At 36.7% G+C, this 15311-nt stretch overlaps 3 protein-coding genes across 3 annotated transcripts; 2 read left to right on the forward strand and 1 right to left on the reverse strand.

Annotated features, from left to right (window-relative positions):
- Positions 1 to 1082: 1082 nt before the first annotated feature.
- On the reverse strand, positions 1083 to 10716 carry LOC114250440 (nuclear RNA export factor 1). Its single transcript, XM_028184312.2, has 10 exons — positions 10318 to 10716; positions 9864 to 10197; positions 9065 to 9182; positions 7728 to 7800; positions 7068 to 7208; positions 6216 to 6423; positions 5752 to 5939; positions 4626 to 4820; positions 3330 to 3445; positions 1083 to 1257 (listed from the first exon to the last, which is right to left on the reverse strand). The coding sequence occupies exons 1-10, from the start codon at positions 10459 to 10461 to the stop codon at positions 1110 to 1112; spliced, it is 1665 nt and encodes a 554-aa protein (XP_028040113.2). The 5' UTR covers positions 10462 to 10716; the 3' UTR covers positions 1083 to 1109.
- A 421-nt stretch (positions 10717 to 11137) lies between these two features.
- Positions 11138 to 12131, forward strand: LOC114250442 (peptidyl-prolyl cis-trans isomerase FKBP2). The gene is made up of 2 exons (XM_028184318.2): positions 11138 to 11668; positions 11835 to 12131. Exons 1-2 carry the CDS (start codon positions 11486 to 11488, stop codon positions 12090 to 12092), a joined length of 441 nt encoding a protein of 146 aa, XP_028040119.2. The 5' UTR covers positions 11138 to 11485; the 3' UTR covers positions 12093 to 12131.
- A 1158-nt stretch (positions 12132 to 13289) lies between these two features.
- Positions 13290 to 15127, forward strand: Alg2 (alpha-1,3/1,6-mannosyltransferase Alg2). Its single transcript, XM_028184331.2, has one exon. The coding sequence runs from the start codon at positions 13495 to 13497 to the stop codon at positions 14758 to 14760; it is 1266 nt and encodes a 421-aa protein (XP_028040132.2). The 5' UTR covers positions 13290 to 13494; the 3' UTR covers positions 14761 to 15127.
- The last annotated feature ends 184 nt before the right edge of the window (positions 15128 to 15311 follow it).

The following is a 15311-nucleotide window of genomic DNA, read 5'->3' on the forward strand; positions in this document are numbered from 1 at the left end:
CGACTCGTCGTCGCCGAGCATCGATGCTACAACACTCGGCAACGACAAGTTTTTTCCTATTTTTGCGACAAAGACACGGCGCCACCCCTCCCATGCGGGGCAGGCGACGAGCGTGTGCTCCGCCTTGTCCAAGTCACAACCACAATGGTGGCACTTTGCCGTCGGCTCGGCTCCGATCCGGTGCAGGAACTCACCGAAGCAACTATGCCCAGTGAGCACCTGCGTGAGCCGGAAAGTGAGGCGTCCAACTACTAAGTACTAGGTCAAGTTTTAAAATCCGATGTCTGTTCTTCTTTTTTATTCGACCACTTCTAGATATCAATCTGTCCTTCTCAGAGGGCCTTATTTTAGCAGCCATAGCAGCCAGTCTCTTTTTACTGGGGACATATTTTCCTGGCGGTCTCACAGGAAATTTTCCCTTAAACAGATGACCATGTTGAAGTAAGCATTGAACTCTTTCTTGTGTAGTAAGTAGCTTTACATCATGAGAGTACAAATTTTTATTGTTATTAAATTGGTATACAATATGGAGGGTAGAGGTAGGTCTGCCCTCTATAGTCTACAACAAAGTACACTCTACTGTTTCAGATCAACTTCATTTAATTCTGCTCCATTTAATTTTTCAGCTATATGCAATAAATGAAAATCCTCTTTTTTATTACACTAGAGAAACCAAAAAGCTCACAGTTATTATTTATATTTTAAATTATAATTTAAATGATACTAGCAACGCAAATCCGCCGTCGGCTGAAACAAATTTTGCCGGATCCCCGGATCCGCTTCCGGTGCTTTTTTAGGCCTTTCAAGCACTAGTCACCGTCTTCATACTCCAAGCGTTCGACGAGCGAACTAACCCACAGACACATCCTATTCTCAGTGGGTCGTGATTCCTATCCGGTAGCAGATTCTGCGAAGCACTGCTCTTGCTAGGAAAATCAGATGAACATCTACATTCACTGGAGAAAGCGTCTTCGTTGTATAAACTTTGTATAGCATGTTGTTCGAAGTTTAACCATAATTTAAATTATACCATATGGAAAAATGAAAAAGAAAAAAGAAATGCAACAAATAATACAAATATGTTTTTTAATATGCAATAATGCGATTTATTAGTCAATTTCCTCCATTGATGCTGTTGCACCGAGCGCATTGCGCTCATCAAATTCAAGAAAAAAATTCGGGACGTCATTTTTTTTTAAATCGTCTATAAATATTGACAGGCTTTTTCTGATGTCCCAGTTACAGGCTCGAAGACGTCTGAAACAATATGATATATAATGAGAAAATAAAAATCAATAATTTCATACATCATCATTTCTATTTTTTATTAACTAGGGTTTTGAAGTGTTTGACGCATTTGACAGTACTTTAAAAGAAAATAGTCTAGCAATAATGAGATAGATCTATCAGAAATCACGACAAACGTAGCAGAATTGATAAATATTCCATTATTAAGGTCCTAGGAGTTGACCCAGGTAGTGAAATTAGGTCTCTAGCGCGCTGGCACCAGGAGAACGGGACGGCGCGTCGGCGGCTGCGGACTGCGAAGCGGTTCGCATTTTCGTGGTCGCTGTCGTCGCCGAACATACTGTGGAAGAGCAACCCGGTCGGCGGTGTATCGCGTTCCGACCCGGCAGGCTGGTTCTGGCCCAGCGGGGTATCCCGGAACACCAGCGGCACCGCCCGGGCGGCCTGGTAGGGCGGTGCCGCTGGTCGTCGTTGGTCGTCGACTATCGCCTCGACGACCCGTCGGTCGGGCGTCTTCGGGGTGGCGCCGCGTGTCTGGTTGTAGTGTTGACCGCGGGAACCCCCCTACTCTGTCCAGGTTCTGACCCCGGATGGAGATCGGACGTCGGGTGTAAGAGTGCAGGGTTGTCGTTTAGTGGGTGGGTCCTAAAATCCTTGGGCACGCGATCTGCTCTCAACACCTGCAGATCGTTGAGTCTCACATACCCCGCGCGCCCCCTAGGCGCGGGGACCTCGTAGGAGGCTCGGCCCTCGGCCCGAAAAAAAAAAAAAAAAAGGTAGTGAAATTAGGTAATAGTACCTCGGTGGCATCACGGTGCTCAGAAATGAGGTGAGGGCACTTCTATCGAAGCTTCCAGCTTACGGGATCCCCAAGGGACTCTGCAAGTGGATCGCTAGCTTTTTGGATGGACGGAGCATCACAGTTGTAGTCGACGGCTGCTGCTCCGATACCATGACCATCAACGCTGGTGCTCCACAAGGTTCGGTGCTCTCCCCCACGCTTTTCATACTGCATATCAATGACATGCTATCTATTAATGCCATGCATTGTTATGCGGATGATTGCACGGGGGATGCGCGATATATTGGCCATCAGAGTCTCTCTCGAAGCGTTGTACACGAGAGGCGATTAAAACTTGTATCTGAAGTGGAGAACTCTCTGGGGCGGGTCTCCAAGTGGGGTGAATTGAATTCAGTTCAGTTCAACCCATTGAAGACACAGGTTTGCGCGTTCACTGCGAAGAAGGACCCTTTTATCATGGCGCCGGAATTTCAAGGAGTATCCCTGCAGCTTTCCGCGAGTCTCGGGATTCTGGGGGTCGATATTTCGAGCGATGTCCAATTTCGGAGTCATTTGAAAGGTAAAGCCAAATTGGCCTCTAAAATGTTGGGAGTCCTCAACAGAGTGAAGCGGTATTTCACGCCTGGGCAGAGACTTGCGCTTTATAAAGCACAAGTCCGGCCTCGCGTGGTGTACTGTTCCCATCTCTGGGCTGGGGCTCCCAAATACCAGCTACTTCCATTTGACTCCATACAGAAACGGGCTGTTCGGATGGTCGATAGCCCCGCTCTCACGGATCGCTTGGAACCTCTGGGTCTACGGAGGGACTTCGGCTCTCTCTGTGTTTTATACCGTTTGTTCCATGGGGAATGCTCTGAGGAATTATTCGAGAAGATCCCCTCATCTCCTTTTTATCATTGCACCTCCCGCCATCGGAGTAGAGTTCATCCATATTATCTGGAACCGCTCCGTTCATCGACAGTGCGTTTCCAAAGATTTTTTTTGCCACTTTGGAATGAACCCCCCTCCACGGTGTTTTCCGAACGCTATGACATATCCTTCTTCAAACGAGACTTGCGGAGAGTACTTAATGGTAGGCAGCGGCTTGGCTCTGCCCCTGGCATTGCTGACGTCCATGAGCGACGGTGACCACTTACCGTCAGGTGGGCCGTATGCTCGTCTGCCTACAAAGGCAATAAAAAAAAGAAATACAGAAAGCAAGGAGGTTAGTATTTTTTTTTACAGAAAATAAATTTAATTATTAAGATTTAGAAATGATGCAACAGTCAATAATACGTACTCTTTGGCTGCCCACGCTTTAAGCTTAGTCAATCGACAAAATATGTTCACTAAATTTTCAACATCATCAGCTGTTGGATTAATGAGCATTAACGTATTGCCGTTCCTTATAGGATTCTAAAACAAAACACATTTTTTTTAAAACTCGACAAAAAATTTACCTGTCGTCGGAAGCTGTATGGTAAAGTACAATGATTTATTATTTTTATAAATTACTAAATCTCTTTCCTATTTAGGTTACATACAACCGTAAAGAACGAAAAATTTGGATTCAAAATTGAATTTCAAATGTACTATACTAATATTATAAAGAGGAAAGATTTGTTTGTTTGTTTGTATTGAATAGGCTCCGAAACTACTGAACCAATTTGAAAAACTCTTTCACTGTTTGGAAGCTACACTATTCCCGAGTGACATAGGCTATAATCTTTTTTGAAAAAAATTAGGGATCCTTACTAAAACTCCAATAATGTAACCCAAGGTGTAAAAAATACCTAAAATAGTCTTTACATCGCGTGCCCTGCGAAACCTATTGATGATAGAATAAAATAACTTTGTAAACACATTATTAACTACAAAAAGTGGCGGGACAGCATATGTCTAACTATTATAGTTATGCCACAATAAGTATCCTTTTATTTAAAAAAATAAAAGAACATCAAATATCTTTGAAATTTTTGTTAAAGACCCGAGCGGAGCCGGAGCAGGCCGCTAGTGTAAGATAATCACGAAAGTAGGTCGATGGTTGGACCTCACATCTTTTTTCGGCAATAAGATCAGGACACGGGGGAGCTGAGTTGACAGCACCTACTTAACAATGGGTGTCAGAACTCGTAAAGAAGTTCATACGTCCCATCTGACTAACCCTTCGAATTTCATATATGTAGCCACTACCAATTCATGCTCCTAGAGATACTCCGTTGAGTCAGAACCTGATTGGGTCATGTAGGCACAGAGGTGAGTCGGGTATGAGTGCCACGACACCCGGTGGACTACTCCAGGAAATCAGTGTTAATTACTGGTGGTAGGACCTCTTGTGAGTCCGCACGGGTAGGTACCACCACCCTGCCTATTTCTGCCGTGAAGCAGGAATGCGTTTCGGTTTGAAGGGTGGGGCAGCCGTTGTAACTATACTGAGACCTTAGAACTCATATCTCAAGGTGGGTGGCGCATTTACATTGTAGATGTCTATGGGCTCAGATAACCACTTAACACCGGATTGGCCGTGAGCTAGTCCACCATATAAGTAATATAAAAAAAAAATTAGGCAATTTTTTTAAAACGTAAATCAGCTTACCTTAAAACTGTTTAGTTTGTGTTCATTCGCAGCTGTTGTCACAGTTAACATATCATTGGCGATGAGATATTTAGTACCTTCTTTCTCCTTTTTACACGTAAACACGAATGTTCGTCTGAATTGTAGAATTTTATCTTGTCCTGTTATTGATTTCTCTTTAAAAACACCATCCACAACCAGTACTAAAGTTTTTTCCTGAAATCAGTGTATTGCTACATTCGCCCCGTTGATCAAAATTCGACTGTAACCACTGACACCTCAAGGTATACATTAATTTTTTGTATGACATATTTTATCTTTTTTTTTGGTCATTGACAAAAAGTTTAACGAATTTAGCTGCTGCTGTAGGATTGAAATGATTTTAATAGACCTAGAAATATATTTTTTTGCGCATCGAATATGGTTATTGCCTATTATTTATGTACAAAGCAGTTATTGTCGCTTAGTCACGTTTGCCTTTCAAGCGTCGATGTGTACTTAAAAGCCTTTGCCTGCATATAACATGGACGTAATTTAATTGTGATCTAAATAATTAAAAGTTTTTACGAGTTAATCTCGCGTCTATTATTATTTAATTATTTTTTACGTTTCGAACAGTTGTTTCTTTGCACACATAAAGTAATAACAGTATCTTGAGGTCTGGCGGTTAGTTTGATTTGGGTTTCCATCTCATTGACGTGTTTAACTTAAAAGTTAATGTCTCTATTATTTTATTAATATCCAAAGATCTCATTGTATTGACGTTACGAGAACTCTAAAGTCGTGTAGTGATTGCCACGCCTTGAGTTACAGATAGTCTTTAAATTTGATAAGGGGAATCACATATTTACTTATTGTAATATACGGAGGAGAGTGCTTACTATCCACCTGGTGTTAAGTGGAACCCGAGTGGATATCGGAGCCCATAGACATCCCAACATGGACGCCGCCACCCACCTTGAGACATGAGGTCGCAGTCTCAATTATCTAGTCTAACTGTTATCCCAATTATCAAATAAGTATGCATTACTGCTTTGCAATAGAATTAGGCAGTTTGATGATACCTTCCTTTGCTGCCTTCTCACAAGACGATTAATAAAAATAGTTTTAATTTGTTTAGTCCATAAAAAAAAAACTGTTCACTTACATTATGAAGTAAAACATCAATCGAAAAGGTTGTCGGGTCGTGTATCGTTTCGGGCAGGCTTGTAAGGATCGCCAGTACAGCTTCACCGTTGTAGATCCTAGCGCCCGGCACACTGCAGTCTTGCATTGACATGTCCATAATGTTCCGCGAGTGGTTCATGTAATGTGGAAGATCTCTCTGTTCTCTTGCTGTAAAATACAATTGGAAAATTCAAATTCCTGGTTACATTTCAAAAGGTTGATGTTTCTTATTGATCTAAAGATTACATTAGAATATCTATAGCATAAAATTTTATTTAACAATAGTACAACATTAAAAAAAATAACTATATTGAAACTATTTAACTATTGATTTTATTTGGGTAATTTTAACTGCGAAGCCACGCTTCTCTAAATTATAAATGACGACCACGTTGTAGTGCCTATAATCTCCAACAACCTAACAGAACCATAAGCAGAACTTACAAGTAAAACAAGTGCTGATACTGAATTTCGCTTCCACGTCATAAAGATTCGCTAAATATTTGCGATTATGTCGGAACGGGTCGTCGTAGTATGAAAAGAATATGGCCAAGAACTCGTCAATAGCGTGGTTTGAGTGCAATGCGGCTGGCACTACGAAGTTCCTTATCGACGGTAAGTACGTTCGATGGTGATTTAATTTGACGCCGTCCTGAAAAGAAAAATATGCGTAAGCTAATTTATGATATTGACATGACTATCAGGATGACCAAATAATGTCACCAAGTTGCCTGTATTTTTCCGTGAAAATTCCTAAAAGATAGTGTATCTCGTTTCTTCTCTACTATGGGCATGACACAAGACAAGACTAAACAGCCTCCGAATACGAAATGACTTTAATAAGAATATCGACTTCAACCGAAAAACGAACCTTGAGCTGAGGCCAAAGTCAACAATGAAGCCAAAATAATAATAAAAACGTACCGTTATTATTTAATTAGTAACTTTCTAGCATCACTGCTATTTTAAGTTCGATGGCACCGAAACTAAACTTAAAAAAATGACAGTAAAAGGATATGTCTATAACAGTCTATACGACTTTAACCTCTGAGAGAAAAAGCTGGAGATAAGTCTAAAAGCTACTTGTACTACTTGCGAACTGTATTACAGCGCATGCATATTTATTTCCTTTTTTTTTGACATTACATCATGTCATCCAAACATAACCCTCGCCAAAGCTAAATTAATGAATTGCTAACAGAGTCATAGATTATAATTGTTTTAATACGATTTTTTAATCTTAATTTGTCTGGGCCGGGGCAGAAACGGATCGGTTTGATAGCCAACTCCACTTACCAACTCCAATAATCTTGGGAACTTAAACAATATGTCTTTTATGTAGGTCGAAGCGTCTAGTGTTTCACATAAAGGATTCTCTTCCATCCACAATTTTTCTATTTTACTGCTAACTCTCGGTACTTGGTTCAATGATGGTATCTGAAATTGAGTTTAAAAGTATATAAACTTTCAAGGTTTCCGGTGACAATTACGTGTTTAAGAAACATTAAACACATATTCACGAACAGCCTCTTTTTATTAATTGCCTTTGTAGGTAGGCGAGCATATGGTCTACCTGATGGTGAGTGGTTACCGTCGCCTATGGACTTCAGCAATGCCAGGGTCAGAGCCAAGCCGCTGCCTACCAAGGGCTACGGAAGGATGTCGAAGGAATAAAATTGTCTAATTAAAACAAAATATGTAAATTTGCATTACTACTACTGGTAGGATGTTTGTTAAATCCCACCCCTCCCTTACTGCCTATATCTGTCGCGAAGCAGTCGTCTGGTCTGGTTTGAAGGTTGGGAAAGCTATTAAATAATACAATTATGATTTCAGCTTTTAAGTTCGTTGGCGGCATTCACGTCGTGCTGTATATGCTTGTCTCTTTTTAGTATTGCTTATTCGTTTCATCTAGTTAAAAATCACACTATTTAATAAATATAATATCCAACCTACTCTATTGTGACTCAGATTGATGGATGTCAAATTTCCTTTCATGAAGAAGTTAAGAATTTCCATTGGAGCATTACTGAAAAAAATAACACATTTATTAGTTAATAACATTTTAAAAGTTTTTACAAGTGTGGTTATACAGAGGAACTTCGATTCTGTGTTTTGTACCGTATGTACCATGGATAGTGCTCTGAGCAATGCACCCACCATCGGATCAGGGTTCATTAATACTTAGAACCACTGCATTCATCCACATTGCGTTACCAGAAATCTTTTTTGCCACATACCATGCGGCTTTGTAATGAACTGCCTTCTACAGTGTTTTCTGAGTGATATGACATGTCTTTCTTCGAAAGAGCTTTGTGGAGAGTACTCAACAGTAGGCAGCAGCAGCTTGGCATATACCTGTTATTGCTGATATCGCTGCACGACGGTAACCCCTCACCATCGGGTGGGTTGTATGCTCGTAGTGATAGTATAGATGGACAAATAATAATCATTATATATTCCAGTTGAAGAATAGAACAGTTGCAAAAGAATAAAAATGGAAGTTTGACGACATCCACATTTTGAGGTACTATTGGATCCTGTAAATATTTAATATCAAATAGGCCGTGTGTTTGTTGCTGAACTTCCGGAACAAGTGCCGGTGTTCTAATCCCGCAGGCATGTATCAATGTTTCTAATAACATACGTACTTAAAAAAAATTTAATATTGATTTCCACAATGAAGGAACAAAATCAAAATTATGATTTACATAGCAACTAGTGCGCCTTATGAGTCCGAAGAGTAAGGTAGCATCACCCTGCCTATTTCTGCTGTTAATCAGTAATATGTTTCGGTTTGAACAGTAGAGCAATTGTTGTATATGAACTGAAATTTATTCATGTCTCAAAGAAGGTGACGGCATGACATTGTAGATATCTATGGGCTCCAGTAACCATTCATCACCAGGTGGGCCGTGAGCTTATCCAACCACCCAAACATAAAAAAAAGACTAATCAATAAAAAAAGAATTAAATCTCATCTGTTGATATGTAGCCAGTCATATTTTTTACTACTAATCATATTATGATACATTATGAAAAATACAATTCAAGGACTGGCAGACAAACAGTTTTTCGTTATGTTTAAGCACTGTTTATTCCGAAACGATTTACTTGGGAATTTTTTTTCATGGAATCAATTATTCTAATAGAAAACCATACAGAACTAAAAATAAAGAAATAAAACTATCTACAGTTTTCTATAGCCATATACCTCTATACCCTCCTATATACCCTTTGTAGGACACCTCGTATTTAATAGATAACCTTGATTAATAATTGACCTTTTTTACCTTAAGTTGTTACAGCTTAAATTCAAAGATTTTGTATCTCTACCCATTCTCAGCATTAATATTTTGAAATGTGATAGAAGCGACAACTTGTAGAAATAAATTTTATTTTCTAAAAATTCTGAAATAAATAAACGATTCGGTTAAATTCCACAAATGAAAGACACCACAATGTTATAATTTTTAATTAATGTTCAACTGTTGGTAATAAGTTATATTAAATCTAAGGTTCGATTAAGTTACTTTACTAGTGATAGTGTATTATAAGCCTGCATCTAAGTACTACTATTCTGCCTATTTCTGTTATGAAGTAGTCCTTGGTTAGTTTACTAAAATGTTATGGTTTGCCTCCTATAAAATACTTGAACCATAAGGAGAGTGGTATGTTCACATTATCTTACGTATGGGCTCCCATAATCAATCAACACCAGGTTAGCGGTGCCTTTATTCACCCATATACAGGCACAATAGGTTACCCATAGGCAGTAAAAATTATCGTAATTCAAATTTTACAAATTGAACATTTTTGTTTTTGGCTGTAATGTAATTTGAATGTTTGTATAGATATGTATCAGTTTTATTAATATCAAGTATTATTTAAAGATTCCCTATTTTAAGCAATTTTCTTATCCCCATGGTCTATGCAGCATTCTACAGCATAGCACACCATATAGTTTATTATTCACTGCACTCAGATTAATGACATCTTTGTACATGACATCTGCAGTAGCCACTAAATACTATGAGGATCATGATGACTACCATATGAGTAACAAAGGGAAAACATTCAAGTAACTATTACCTTTATCTTCACAAAATGCAGACAAATCCAATTCACAGCTTCCTTTAAATCTGTTACTTACAACTTTGGTAACAATGTCATCAACTGTAGTATACTTTCCAAATAACTCTATGGAGCTTTTACAATTAAATAAAATTTCTATATTGGACATGCATTTTTGATATGGAAATAAAAAATTTAATTCAATAATTTTTGATATTAAATTAAGATTGCTCGAGTAGAATGATAATTTATCATTGTCCTCTTTAACAACATTAACAGGGATAAGAGCAAAGCCGAAATAATCACTAAATGCTGATATGAAACTATTCAAATTTTCTGGCCAATGGTTCACCTGAAAAATAAAAACTCCCTGTATTCATACCTAATTAATTTTAAATAAAGTTAATTAAAAAGAGTACGAATTTCTTAATAGACCTAAGAGTTAAAACTGGTGATAGTGTGATAAACTTACTAATATTTTATGAAACGAATGATCCCGAGCTTCATCTTCCAGAGTCAAACATGTTTCTAGATATTTTTTAAAATCTTTAGTAGTAATTGCTTCAATGTACAAAGGAAATCCTTTATACTTATCAAGTTTTTTTGGACTGTTCATACTTATTACTTAATGAGGCTTTTTATTTTTCCTTGTAATTAATAAGTGCAGGCAAATATCGATATCCGAATTTCTATTTTATGACATGGTCCATTTTGTGTCGCTTTTTTAATTAAAATTTATTTTATTATCGTTATGTAGGTATACTATGTATCAAATAAAATTTGATTTGTTCTAAATTTGTTTTGATTACTTTACCCCCTTTTTTCTTTGATACGTCATATTTTATGTCCTTTGGACAGGCAAACGTAACGCAGCCTATCGGCCAAATATCTAGTGGCAAAGGTTGAAGGCATGTCTGTCCTTTCAAAAATTAGTTGGAATTAAATGAAATTAAATGGAGTTGAATGAATCGATATGAGACAGCAACTTATATGTTGAATGGGAAGAAATCATTAATGATAGTATAATTGTGAAAATATTCTGAGATTCATTGGACTTTTTGGAAGAACCAAAAAAACAACGCAATTTTTCATCCAATTTCATGTCGATTAATATTATTTCATCCTAATTAATTAAAGTCTTACATTAATTAACTTTATCTCATTTTTCATTAACAGAATGTAAGAAAATATAAGACTTGAGTTGAAGGTCTCGTTACAAGCCATTAATTCATAAAAAAAGTAATAAAATCTTTAATTTTTAGTTATCTATGATTACGGCTACCCTTATCTATGGTTATATAGAACAGATAACGTTGTATGGGCTTAGGTCCTCTTGCCTTTCCTAATAAGTAAAAATTGTACAAAAAAAAAACTTGGTTAACCTGTTATCCTTTATCATCCGGAATCCGGGATCCCTTTCATAATTAATGCATTTAAATAATCCTTTTAGAATTTTATATTTAGTATATTATTTAAGTGTGTAAACCTACACACGTAATTTTCAATTCATAAATTTATTTTTACGGAACATTCAGAGTTGATTTAAACCGCATTTATTTTAGTGTTCAGCAGTGTTTTGTAGCAGTTAAACAAGCTGTGCAACTAAGTTAAAAAATCAGTGTTTAAATAATCAAAGAACAATGGTTATGAGTATGATAAGAATTTGTAATATTCTTTTATTTGTGCTGATTCTAATGTTTATGTTTAAGTTAGTGGTAATAGAAAGTACAGCTTCAAAGAAACTACAAATTGGCATTAAGAAAAGACCTGAGGACTGTTCCATCAAGAGCCGCAAAGGAGATCTTTTGCATATGCACTACACTGTAATAATTATTTTTTCAATCTTAAAACCCTGTTAATATTAGGCACGTTTGCTAAGAAAAACTACTGATATTATATTAGAGAGATCATATTCCCAACTATTTTGATATTATTTGAATAAAGGTCTGTGACAAATTGCAATATGAATATTTTTTATTATTTTTTCAGGGCACTTTAGATGACGGTACAGAATTTGATAGTTCAATTCCTCGAGGTAACCCCTTAACCTTCAAACTTGGTTCTGGTCAAGTTATTAAGGGTTGGGATCAAGGGCTACTTGGAATGTGCGAAGGAGAACAACGTAAACTTGTCATTCCACCAGAATTGGCTTATGGTTCAGCTGGAGCACCACCAAAGATACCAAAGTCTGCTACTCTTACTTTTCACGTAGAATTGGTGAAAATTGAAAGAAAGGATGAATTATAATTGTTTCAACTGACAAATACATATACATGTTTTGAACTATATATTTGAATATTATTGGCAATTTATATTTTATATTGAACTACTATCCCTAAAAGTAACTATTGCTGAGTCATTCGAAGCTCATATAAACAAACTTCAAGAATCTAATTGATACATAAAACAATTTTTAAATGAAAATAAGGAGTTTATTATAGGGTTTTATTATTAATTTCCATAAAAATACACTTGTAAAAATATATATTTCCTTTCTGAGTTTTCTGAAAAAAATATATTGAATTTACATTTCATCAAATTGTTGGAAACGCAAATGGCTTCTTGTTACTTGAACATGCCAGTTTTTTAATATCGCCAGTCTTCATTATGGTTAAGGTAAAATAATATGGATTATACACAATGCCCTGTAATGCCTACCTAAAGTAACATACAGAATTTCGTGGTACTGGTACTGGAAAAACAAAAGTCAGCAAGTCTAGCTCTGGAAAGTTTGTGTTAGCTAAAAATACAAAAAAAGTATTTCCAGGACTAATAACATTAAATTGCTCTATGTATTGGGCAGTGCGTTTTTTTCTAGACTACCCGCCGACGGGTTGCCTACCTGTGATCATCGATTGCCAACTTCATGGCGAGTTTGATCTTGAACCCAAATGTAAATTATATAAAGACAGCATTTGAATGCTGCTTTGCTTATCGTGGCCGATTCGGCCCGCGTAGCAGTCACCTGATAAACTCTGGGCTATGGAATGCTACCAGTTCTAACACTTGCAGGAGACAAAGCGCAGGTAACAGAACTCGTTGAACTCGACAAAGGTCGATTTAACATTTAACCCAAAATTATCAGTCCGTTATTTCTCGCCGGATATACGATCAGACAGGCCTAATGTGCAATCGGTAGCAGGATAAACGTGCTAAGTTCTATATTCAGATTCTCTGGAATCATTTATTAAACAGCTTTTGTTAACACTGGCGGAAATTCCCGTAAATTCAGACTTACCATAATCATTATTATGGTAAAAACGGTGCCTAATTGATCTGGAATCTCTCGATTGCTAAATATGCGTATAAAAGTTTTATTAAAAGCGTACATCACTCCAAGTTATCGCAACTGATTAATTTATAATATTGTATTTTTTATATATGGACATTAACCAGAATAAATGTAGGCTGTAGGGTATTTTCTTTGCTTGTCCTGATGGACAAGGGGAAGAAAAAATGTCAAATATGTCAATGTGTCAAAACAAAACAGTTCTCAATTTTCATTGAATGTGATTTACTGTACTATCCGGCGATTCTAAAGATATTAGCAATCGTCGTCCTCCACCCTTGTTTACATTGTACTGTAAAACTGGATGTTCTTATTTGTACAAATGTGTAATTAAATAGAACTGGTGTACCCTCTTGAACAATGGTGAAAATACTTTTTCTTCATCCAGACTTGGGTATCGGCGGTGCTGAGCGACTTGTAGTCGATGCCGCATTGGCGTTTCAGAAGAAAGGTCACGAAGTTGCTTTCTACACAAACCATCACGATCCAACGCATTGCTTTACCGAAACACGTGATGGTACATTTCGTGTTACGGTTGTTGGCGATTGGATACCCCGGTCCATTTTGGGAAGATTTAAGGCTGCATGTGCCTATATACGTATGATTTATGCAGCTGCTTATATGGCATGGTACATTATTCCTAATGAAGAACCGCTCTTAATCTTCTGTGATTCTATTTCATTATGTATTCCATTCTTAAAGATGGCTCGAGGACCATTCAGGGTCATATTTTACTGCCACCATCCAGATAAATTACTTACCTCAGAGGGTGGAATTCTTAAAAAGTTATACAGGGCACCACTTAATTGGCTTGAGGAATTGACAACAGCTAAAGCAGATAAAGTCTTAGTCAACAGTAAATACACAGCTAGGGTATACCAAGATGCTTTCCAAAGCATCAAAGACATTCCTGACATTTGCTATCCATCTATTAACACTCAATATTTTAAGTCTACAGTGCCAAAACCACTCAAAGAAATTGTTCCAGTGGGTACTGACAAGTTTATATTCCTATCAATTAATAGGTATGAGAGAAAAAAGAATCTACAATTAGCTCTCAGGGCTTTTAAACATTTGAAACATATTTTAAGTGAAGCAGATTGGAATAGAGTTCATTTAATAATGGCTGGTGGTTTTGATCCAATCAATTTAGAAAACATGGAACATTACATTGAATTGACTGATTTGGCAGCAGAATTAGAAATTGATGATAAGATAACATTCATGAAATCTCCTAAAGATGATGAGAAAATTTCTTTATTGTACAACTGCAAGGCATTGGTGTACACTCCATCAAATGAGCACTTTGGCATAGTTCCATTAGAAGCAATGTATTTCTGTAAACCAGTGATTGCCGTGAATAGTGGGGGTCCAACTGAAACAGTTGTTAATGAAGTAACAGGTTTTTTGTGTGAACCAAACAGCAAATCATTTGCTACAGCAATGAGTAAATTAGTTTTGAATCCTGATCTAATAGAGAGGTTTGGTCAAGCAGGACTTAAAAGATTTGAAACAAATTTTTCCTTTGATGCATTTACAGAACAGTTAGATGGTATTTTGACAAGAGAAAGACAAATAGTCTCTGAAGCTCGAGGCGTTGAATATGAAGAGAGGAAGAAAAAATAACAAAATGCAAACACTCCAACAATGTTTGACATTGTATGAGAGTGTATGAACAAAGTTAATTGTTGTATAGTTCAAATGTTGTGAACTGAATATCTCAGCAGAATTCATCATCTGGCTTTTTGCTATTTTAAAAACTTTTATTTGAAATTATGTATCTTCATTAAAATTACAATAAAGATTGATTACTAAGTAGCTTAAAATATGTTTATAATTTAATGGGATTGTTTATAAGTGAACCTCTTTTAAGTATGCTGTAATATAAATTGCTAATATCTAATCCACGAATAGCATTTTGGCGAGATTTGCAATAAGTAATCTTAGTTAGCTACTATATTAAAATAAAGAAAATTATTGAAAAATAAATAAATTTGTTTTATTTCCTTTAGTATTAAACATAAAAGTCATCTTTTGTGTGATATTTTTATAAAATTTTTAGGTGGTATATGAATTTTAAAGGCATTGCCATTATTGTAATGTTTTATATCTGTATCTTGTCTGCTACAAAAAAAAGTTTTCCTGTAAATTATAAATGTTTTGAACTGGCAATGGCT

This window comes from Bombyx mandarina, chromosome 07 (genome assembly GCF_030267445.1).
Source record: "Bombyx mandarina strain Sakado chromosome 07, ASM3026744v2".
In the NCBI taxonomy this organism is placed as follows: Eukaryota; Metazoa; Arthropoda; class Insecta; order Lepidoptera; family Bombycidae; genus Bombyx; species Bombyx mandarina.